Below are 10,082 nucleotides of genomic sequence, written 5' to 3' on the forward strand. Positions count from 1 at the left end.
CACTACAACTTGGCTTTCGAGACCTGTGAGTTTTTAGAGCTAACTACTGGAAAAAATACATTTTTGAATCATTGTAATATATATTATTAATATATATTATTATTAATAATATATATTATTATATAAAAAATTGAATGTAACTATGTGTGCCTGATCATCACGGTCAAATTGCAAAGTCAAATGAAATTACTTTTGGTATATAGTTAGGCCTTAATCCAAATTGGGATGTTATATTCCTTTTATTATCATGCATAATATCCTAAGGAGGTAGTGAGGATCCGAACTTTTGCGTAAAAAAATGAGTATCTCGCAAGCCGTTAAACTTACGGAGCTGAAATTCAGCGTATTAACTCTTGATTGAAAATAAACAGAATGCGTCCTAGCATTTTTAAAAATTCTCCTTTATGGGAGGCGGGGACTTTCTATATATGGAAAAATGGTAGTGGATTGGTTTGTAAAAATAATCGAAAACGATCGATATTAGTTGAGAAACCATTATTTATTGAGATACAAAAAATACAGTGCTTCGCTTCATATATCTATTGCTTTCTACTATAATAATTGCTGAAGCTTATGTTTATTATATGGAGCGCTTACAGCACAGGGCAATCAAATCATAAAGTTGTTAGAAAAATAGGCATAAAATTTGTACTGTAAGCTTAATTACACGGAAATTTGAAGTTTGGATTGTACGCATAATTATATGGAAAATTTTACACTTTTTTCCCCTTTACGTTGGTCTACCTACCTTGATTTGGAACTTTGAAATTTCATCCCTTTTTCACTGAAAAGTATTGATAATTCAACAAGGAAATAATTATACTATAATAATTTAATTGAAATTCATCGTAATTTGGCACATGGCAAACAACAGTGTGATAATTGAAGGGGGAGAAGGAGGGAAATTCTCATTCACCTCTGAACACTTTCCAGGAACCTCGTTCCCTTTCGCTTTCTAGACGGGCAGGGAACTTGGTAATGGTATCAAACCTTCATGTGTAATTACAAAAATTAAATTTATAAACAAATAAGAAATCATCAGTTTATCAGGCTTTAATTGATAATTTATTCACAAGATTCCCTATCAAAGAGGTGGTAGATGAAGTTTCTGTTCTACAAGGGTCGACATTGCCAACTGACATGGTCGATATAGAAAAGATGTTGTATTGTGATAGAGAGATTATACTTCTTGCTGAGTATTTCAAACCTGACCAAGAAAGATCGCTATCAGACTTAAGTCTAACAAGTAGATTGTCGATGAGAAGTTGCAGAAATCGGGTAGAAATATTATCAATTTCAACGACAGAGTGCGAACGGGGATTTCCCCTTATGAATTTATAGATGACTGATATTAGAAATAGACTTAGTGCTCAAACATTGTCTAACTTGTTGCTCATTAATGTTAATGGTCCACCGCTAGACAAGCTCAAAGTAGACGAGCTAGTTATTTCTTGGCTGAAGAATGGACATCATTCCACTGCGGATGATTTACCGCCAAAAAGTTACAAACAGAAAATAAATCCGATTTCAGATTTGTTTTAAGTGCAAAATTACGAGTTACGGAAAATGTATACTTGTATTACTAATGGCTTATTTGTGTTATTCAACTTTGTACCTAATTTTTAGTAAGTCTCTTCTCTGCTTTAGGTAAACTACTTTCAATAAATATTCATAATAATTGAAATTATGCATATTTGTAACTTAAATTTAACGTGGTGTTTTAGTGATTACACAAATTACAATTATGAGCATACTTTATGGAGATGCTCTCACATAGGGTACCCGAGCACCTTTATACCATATGAAGAACTGATTTTTCAAGTCTCTTATGAGAAAAAATACTGTGAACTGAGAAACCATAACCTTTTCCATTTTGTACAGGGGTATTTTCCTGCGAATAGAAGTTTGTTTTGGAATGCGTTCAGAAATTAACACTTGCAAAAATTACTCGCCAAGTGAACTTTGTGGTGGACAAACACCGTGTGCGTGGGTTTTCTCGGAGTTCTCTACTTTCTTCATTCCACAATTTCATTAGTTTCTCATCGTTACCGTCTCCTTTAGCCTAGTCGACATAAGCATGGGACGTAACGACTTCATTTCATTTCAGTACCAGGCTTGTGCTCATAGTCTCCCGTAACGGAAGGTAAGAGGGTCAATTGTCACCCCTGGATTTTCGAAGGATGTTCAATTCTTGGAAATACATATTAAAACATGTTAATTTTCTCTCACATACTATAGCAATTAATATATTTAAGCAGCTGAGTCAAACATGTTGGCATACCACATTTCTTAATTTTTTTAGTAAGTTGGAGAAGAAGGTTGGCTATTCCTACGCTATGCAATGCAATTAAACACATACTAACCAAACCTTCCCCAGCATCTGAAGGTACATTTTCGAACTACCCATATACTGTTCTGTGGTTCGATCACAACTTATTTCATCTAATTACTTAATTTCATTGGAAGCGGCGCTTAACGTTATGTTCACCCCAGTCGCACATTTATATGTATGTATATTATTGAATAATAAAGTAATAATTTATCTATTTTAGTTAATAAGAACTTGTACGTAAATAATGGTTGTATCATATGATGTATTATGTGTGTGTTTCATATGGGCTGTGCTTGTGTATCGGTCTTTCGCTCTCCCATTTGGAATTGGTCTTTTGCCTTCCCTTGGAAAAATTCTCCAGGTGTCCCTTTTGAGCTAAATACGTGAACAGTACGCCTTGAACAGTAGTAGAATCCCCTGTCCTAATCTTATATACTTAGCCTTGTCCCGTCTTGAAAGTAAAATGTTCATCCTCTTCTCAATTTAGTTTGTTTTGTTTGAGAAACGAAATGAGAAATTACTCTTCTCCTGGGCAACACTAAACAAAACCGAAATGTTCCTGCCAAATGTCACATTTCTGCTTGTAATGGTATGACCTGAGCGATAATAAGATTTGGTAGTTCAAGTATTGAAACATTCGAGCATTCAAAATCTGAATATAAAATACGTGTGTCATCGCCGATCAAATCGCCACCAAAAATTCTAAAGAAACACTTGCCCTCCGTGGATCTGATCCGAAGACCTATAAATTACTGGCCAAGCGCCTTGACCACTGAGCTACGATCACTACACAGTAAAAGACTCGTGCTTAGTGTGTTCAGTTAGGTTTCTTTGCGTCCGGTTACAAAAATCTGTTTTTTGTTTCTTTCGAAAGGTCTTTCTTATTTCTTTTATGATGATGTAAGTCAATAATCTTTGGATAGTTTATAATTAATAACCTAGTTGTTGTTAAATCTTTGCTTCTCAATTTTGTTTCTTATCCACACCTAACTACAGATATGACAGATTTAATTCTCATACTCTGCATTTGGTTTCAAAGCAGTCTCTATTACCTGGTCAAGGACTTATATCCGCCACTAAAGGATCGTTTATACGACGTAGTATTGAAGCACAAGGATGACGTGGTCAGCTCCAAATTGAAATGATCGAAGTGTTGCCTTCTATTTGTGTTTTTTTTTTTGTAACAAGCATTAGAAAAAAAAAGGAATCATAAGATAGCTGTGGCGGAGATTCGAACCCAAGACCAAACGACACTTATCTCACCTATCTCACATTCACGTACGTTATTCACTTACGCAACGATACACAGCAGAAGTTTCTGTAATAAACATAATATCTGGGACTAGTTGTAATACTTTTGTTCTATTAACGTTGTACAATAGGAATGTATATATTTGTAACTTCACTAAAGTACAATAACAATGCTAAAAACAATGTTCAGTGGACTGTAAAGCTTGATTCGTACACCACATGAATGCAACCAAATATAAATTCACTGTATTTAATGATTACAACTTCAATTTGCACACAAAACATATACACGAGAATAAACATGTTCACAAGGTCTTTAGTTGTAAATGATTGTGATTGCGATGGCTTATTGTTTATGCTATGTTATATGATTTTCGACCATGATATATGGTCCACCAAAACTTCATGTTCTTGCTGCCTCCACACTCACACACTATTCACCAAAACAATAGAAACGCGTTAAGCAACTTGAACACTGTTGCCAGCTAAAGGCACACACACTGTTAAACACACAAATAATCCCAAACATACTCCCCCCTGTTGGTCAGCTAAGGTCTGACCAAATAAAACAAAATGATACATATAAAAAACGAAACGAACACAAAACTTGAAGCAATATTACAACTGTACTTATTTTTTAGATTACTCAAATCTCAATTCTAATCCTTGTTATATGGTAATGCAACTAGTTTCTTGATGGAACGTTTATGTGTTCCAGTTGTAGTACGAACCGTCACTACACAAACTAAGAAATCCTTTCCTGGGAACACTTTTTCAATGATGCCCAATTTCCACTGCAATGCAGGAACGTTGTCTTCAATCAGCAAAACTACATCTCCGACCTTGAGATTGTGTTGCGGTGAAGTTGTCTTAGAGCGTTGTTGAAGACCATGTAAATAATCTCGGGACCATCTCTTCCAAATGTGTTGTTTTAGTTGTTGTATCTTCTGCCAACGAGATAAGCGGTTGTGTGGTAGATCGGTGAGGTTAGGCTCTGGTAAAGCTGTAAGTGCTTCTCCAATTAAAAAATGTCCAGGGGTGAGAACACTGATGTCGTTAGGCTCACTTGATAGCACTGTAAGTGGTCGAGAGTTGAGACAGGCCTCAATCTGTGTGAGTAATGTTGCAAACTCTTCATATGTTAACACTGCACCTTTTGTAATACGAAGTAGATGGTATTTCATTGATTTTATACCGGCTTCCCATAGTCCTCCAAAATGCGGCGAATTTGGTGGTATGAAGTGCCACTGAATTCCTTCGGTCGATGTAAAATCATGAACTTGAGAACTAAAAGGATCTGATGAAAACAGCTGATACAATTCTTTCAATTCGTTGTTGGCTCCCACGAAATTTGTGCCATTGTCGCTGTATATATTGAGACATCTTCCTCGTCTGGCTATGAATCTACGTAAAGCTGCTATGAATGACTGCGCACTAAGATCTGTTACCAATTCCAGATGTATTGCCTTGGTGGATAAACAAACAAATAATGCAACATATGCCTTACGTACAGATCTATTTCTAACTGCTCCTGATTTTATGTAAAACGCTCCCGCGTAGTCCACGCCTACGTTTAGGAATGGTCTGGTTTGCTGCACACGAGCTGCTGGCAACTGTCCCATAAGTTATTTTGAACCACTGGCCTTTAACTTGAAACATGTGAAGCAATGATGGATCACTTGTTTTACTACCTGTTTGCACCTGATGATCCAATATTTCTGGCGTAGTGATGATATTAATAATTGGGGTCCAGCATGAAGTAATCTTAAGTGTTCTGCTTCAACTATAAGTTTTGTCAAGTGTTGATTTGAAGGTAGAACTATTTGATGTTTGGCGTCAAATGGAAGCTGACTATTCTCCAATCTTCCTCCAACTCGGATCATGCCTTCACTATCTAAAAATGGATGTAAATTGTTCAGTTTACTTCTTGGTGGAACAATGTTTCCATCACGAAGATGCTGTAATTCGCTGTGAAATCCAATTTCTTGTGTCCATTTGATGCAAACATGGAGCGCTGTATGGAGTTCTTGTACTGAAAGACCTTCTGTTAGTTTATTTTGCTTGTGTCTGATGTTATGAACAAAACGTCTACAATATGCTATTGTCCTAACTAACCTTGACAATTTTGAGAATCTTGTTATGGTTTTATTGCACCAATTGTCTAAAGTGACTGTCAATGTTATGGTTCCCTTACTCTCTGGAACTTGATCTGGTAGCAATGAATCCTTACTTGTCACTGACCAATTAGATTGTAAACTAGAAAGCCATTGTGGACCGTGCCACCATAATGAATTGTCCTTTATGGAAACTGCATCTATTCCTCTTGAAATCAAATCTCCAGGGTTGTCTGAAGAAGTTACATGTTTCCAACAGCTAACGTCAGTTAAGTCTTGAATTTGAGCTACTCTGTTGGCCACGAAAGGTTTCCATTTGTTGCACGGAGAAGCTAGCCATGCCAACACGATTTGGGAGTCGGTCCATAAATGGACGCTACTTATGTTCAATTTTAAAATTGGTAAAATCTTGTGAACTAACTTTGCCAAAACAACTGCTGCACATAACTCCAGACGTGGGAGAGTGATTTTCTTGACTGGGGCCACACGTGATTTAGCACATAATAACTTAACTGATATTTCTCCTTGTTGATTGATCGATCGCATATAAATGCAAGCTCCATATGCTCTTTGAGAAGCATCTGAAAAACCATGGATCTGAATATCCGCTATGTTTCCTTCAACGAGTACATATCTGTCGAATTTAATCTGATTGATTAATGGAAGATGCTTGTATAATTGAATCCATTTCTTTGCTAATTCCATTGGTATATTGTCGTCCCATTGAACCTTTTGCCGCCACAATTCTTGCAAAAATATTTTGTATGAAATGACAACTGGTGAAATTATTCCTAATGGATCGAATATAGAGGCAATGATTGAAGCAACCTGGCGTTTAGTAATGCACTCTTGAACCTTCATTGGTGACGTCTTGCTTTCAACGAGAAATATATCCTTGTCTGGATGCCATGACAATCCTAATGCCTTGACGCCTTGGCCCTCATGGAACTGGATTGGACGCTGCACTTCTCGAAGCTCTGGCGAGATGGATTCCAATAACCTTGGATCATTCGAACTCCATTTCCTAAGTATAAAACCTCCCTTTCCCAGTAACTCTATCAATTGCTTCTGGACCTCTAGAGCTTGCTGTATGTTGCTCATGCCACTACAAACATCGTCAATATAGAAATCTCGACGTAATATTTCTGCTGCTACAGGGTAATTATGCTCTTCTTCGTCTGCTAATTGCTGTAGGCATCTTGTGGCCACAAATGAAGCACATACCGTACCATACGTTAGTGTTTTCAACTCAAAAACTTGAATCGGTTCATTTCTAGATCTTCTCCACAATATACGTTGTAATGGCGTGTCTTCTGGATGAGCATTGACCATGCGATACATCTTAGCGATATCTGCAGTGAATACCACCGAATGAGTTCTAAAGCGCAAAATGATAGAAAACAAATCTTGCTGTATTGTAGGACCAACTAAGAGAATGTCGTTGAGGTTTTTTCCGCTGTCAGATTTTGCTGAAGCATTAAACACCACACGGAGCTTTGTTGTAGAGCTTGTGGGCTTAAAAACTGCATGATGAGGCAAATAGTATGCAACGCTGACGTCCTCCTTTTTACTCTCATCTATCCTTACCATGTGACCAAGATCTTCATATTCTTGCATGAATTCCGTATATTTAGCTTCAAAGTCCGGGTGTTGATCGAATCTTCTTTCCAATTGCTTTAATCTAACCAATGCCTGCTGATAAGAATCGCCTAAAACTGTACGGTCTTCAAGCAAAGGCAATCGTACAATGAAACGCCCTGTATGATCTCTTGTTGTATTTTGAACGAAATGTCGCTCACATGCAAGTTCTTCGCTTGATTTAGGTGTAACAGTAATTTCTTCTAGTTCCCAGAATTTTTGTAGTTGTTGCTGTAGATCTATATTTGCCTTTACAAAACATGTTGTTAATGGAATATGGGGGTCACGTTCTTGAGGAATGCGTCCTGCCACGATCCATCCCAATTCTGTCTCCTGAAGCACTGGAAAATCACCTGGCCGCGTTTTGTGTCCTGACTTCATAATTATGTAGAATACTTCCGCACCTAAAAGGATATCTATGTCTCCAGGCGTATTAAAAGTAGGATCTGCTAGAACAGTGTCCTTGGGAATGTTCCAATCGTCATAATTAATTCTTTCTTCCGGTAGTTTACTTGTAATGTGAGGGAGAACTGAACAACTTATATTCAATGAAAATGTGTTAACGCATGAATGGACACAAATATCTACAGAGTACTTTGTATTAGATATTGCTTGATTTATACCTTGGATTGGAGTATATTGTCTATACCGTTTGATGTTCAATTGTTGCACCAAATTCTCTGTTACGAAATTGGTCTGACTAGCACTGTCTAGAAGCGCGCGACAAGGAACCAAATTTCCCTTATTATCCCTTACTTTTACTATTGCAGTAGATAACAACACTCTTGCGTTGGGCCTAGCCTTTAATGCACAATATGACACTTGCCCTAAATTTTCACTGGAATCTGAGTTGTTACTACGCTCTTGCACCACGGCACTGCTTACACTTGGAAACCGCACTGATTTGTCTTTTGTTACGTCTACATGCAATAATGTATTGTGCTTTTTGGAACACTTTTTACAACCTCTCGATTTACAATTCTTCAAAAAATGATTACTCTTCAAACAATTCATGCATAATTTATTTTTACGAATGCACTCTAATTTTTGGCTGTGTCCCGCATTCACAAAAGACGAACAAGAATATAAGGGATGCTGGCTATTACAAAATTCACATGCATTTAAAAATGTTGATAAATAAGTCTTTGATGACTGAATACCTTTTACTTGCTTGTTTTGTACGCTACTACCCTGCTTCACACCATCAATACTAGTTCTCATGTTTTCAAGCACCTGACAACGTTTCTCGAGAAACGAAAAGAATTCTGATAAAGCAGGAAAATTAGAATTCGTATTTTGAAGCTCCCATGACTTTCTAGTAGTTGCATCTAATTTTGATACAAAGTGTTGGGTCAAAATTACGTCTGTGAGGTTTACGTTTGGCTCAAGTGCTTGTAGCGCATTTATATTGCTAGTAGCTGTATTTATAAAAGCGCGAAGTTCACTTACATTTTCTTTATACACTGGCTTGATTTGTAGTATTTCGTGAATGTAAGAAGAAGCAATTAGCTTTTTATTTGAATACCTGTCAACGAGTAATTGCCATGCTACTGAATAATTTGTTTCGGTAATTGGTAAATTTTCAATTAGGTTTAACGCTTCGCCCTTAAGAGAAGTTCGGAGGTACTGAAACTTCTGTACTGTGGAAATGTCTTTATTCTCGTGAATAAGAGATATAAAAGTGTCCTTATATGATAACCAATGTTTACAGTTCCCGTCAAATGCAGGCAACTGTATGACCGGTAATTTAACTTGTGCACTACTGCTAGTGCTATTATTAACAGCTGATTCTTTATTTCCATGCTTTAAAACAAGTGCTTGCATTTGAGCCTCTAAAGAAAAATACACATTTTCAATTTCTGCACGAGCGTTAACTGCTTCCGCTTCGGGTTCGATTTCATCAATTTCAATAGTATCTTGCACCTCCTGCAACTTTGACCAGACGTTATTTAGATGTTTTAAGCGTGCACGTATTTCTTCTATATTGCCTTCATTTGGATCAAAGGCCTGAACAAAGGTGTTTATTCTGGTTAACTGGCCTCTGTATGCAGATCTTTGCCTTAAAAGTAGTGTTGTAAAAAAACGGTTTTTTTTCTGTGAAGTTTTTTTTCAATAAAAAACATCGTTCTTTTTCATGTTTTTTTTTCAAATGCCTGTTTTTTTTCTGGCAGCTATTATTTATTGATTTATCTTGAAGATTATTGAAATAATCAATAGAACTTGAATCGAAGCCCTCGTAAATTACAAATCGTTTGTTTCCTTGTACCTATACGAGCAAAATCGTGTGATTATTCCATTCGGACCCAGATCATTTTTGGCGTTTTCCTACTTTGTCAATTAGTGACTTATTGCTCAAAAACCGCTTACCCTATTGATATGGTTAAGACCTTGTTTTTTAGAAAAGGAATGTGGCTATTTTTTGGTGTACATTACATTGCAGTGTTGCGAGCGGGTGGGAAATTACTGAGGGAAATGTAGGGGTGAAAATTTACAAAAAATCCCTAACCGAATTTCAAGATTTTTGTATCTAGCACCACTGATGCCATATGGGTCTAAGTCACCTAAAAAAATTCTTTGGTGCGTTGACAAGGTACAGTGAAAATCTAAAGTCGCTGGCTTCCATTCAAAGAGAGAAAGAAAAAAATCTCTGTTTCCATACACATGAAATGTTGACACTTTTTACGCCTCAGAAGCAAAAACCAACAGATATGCCGGGGCTACAGCTTCTCTAATTATCCTATTGAAAC

At 36.8% G+C, this 10,082-nt stretch overlaps 2 protein-coding genes across 2 annotated transcripts; both read right to left on the reverse strand.

The window, feature by feature from the left end:
• Positions 1-4,242: 4,242 nt before the first annotated feature.
• LOC145671638 (uncharacterized) lies at positions 4,243-5,205 on the reverse strand. The gene has a single exon (XM_081740837.1). The coding sequence runs from the start codon at positions 5,203-5,205 to the stop codon at positions 4,243-4,245; it is 963 nt and encodes a 320-aa protein (XP_081596963.1).
• A 3-nt stretch (positions 5,206-5,208) lies between these two features.
• LOC145671639 (uncharacterized) lies at positions 5,209-9,159 on the reverse strand. The gene is made up of 2 exons (XM_081740838.1): positions 8,496-9,159; positions 5,209-8,255 (listed from the first exon to the last, which is right to left on the reverse strand). The coding sequence occupies exons 1-2, from the start codon at positions 9,157-9,159 to the stop codon at positions 5,209-5,211; spliced, it is 3,711 nt and encodes a 1,236-aa protein (XP_081596964.1).
• Between the last annotated feature and the right edge of the window lie 923 nt (positions 9,160-10,082).

The sequence above is a fragment of the Thermobia domestica genome, chromosome 15 (assembly GCF_964235325.1).
Source record: "Thermobia domestica chromosome 15, izTheDome1.hap1.1, whole genome shotgun sequence".
Classification (NCBI taxonomy): Eukaryota; Metazoa; Arthropoda; class Insecta; order Zygentoma; family Lepismatidae; genus Thermobia; species Thermobia domestica.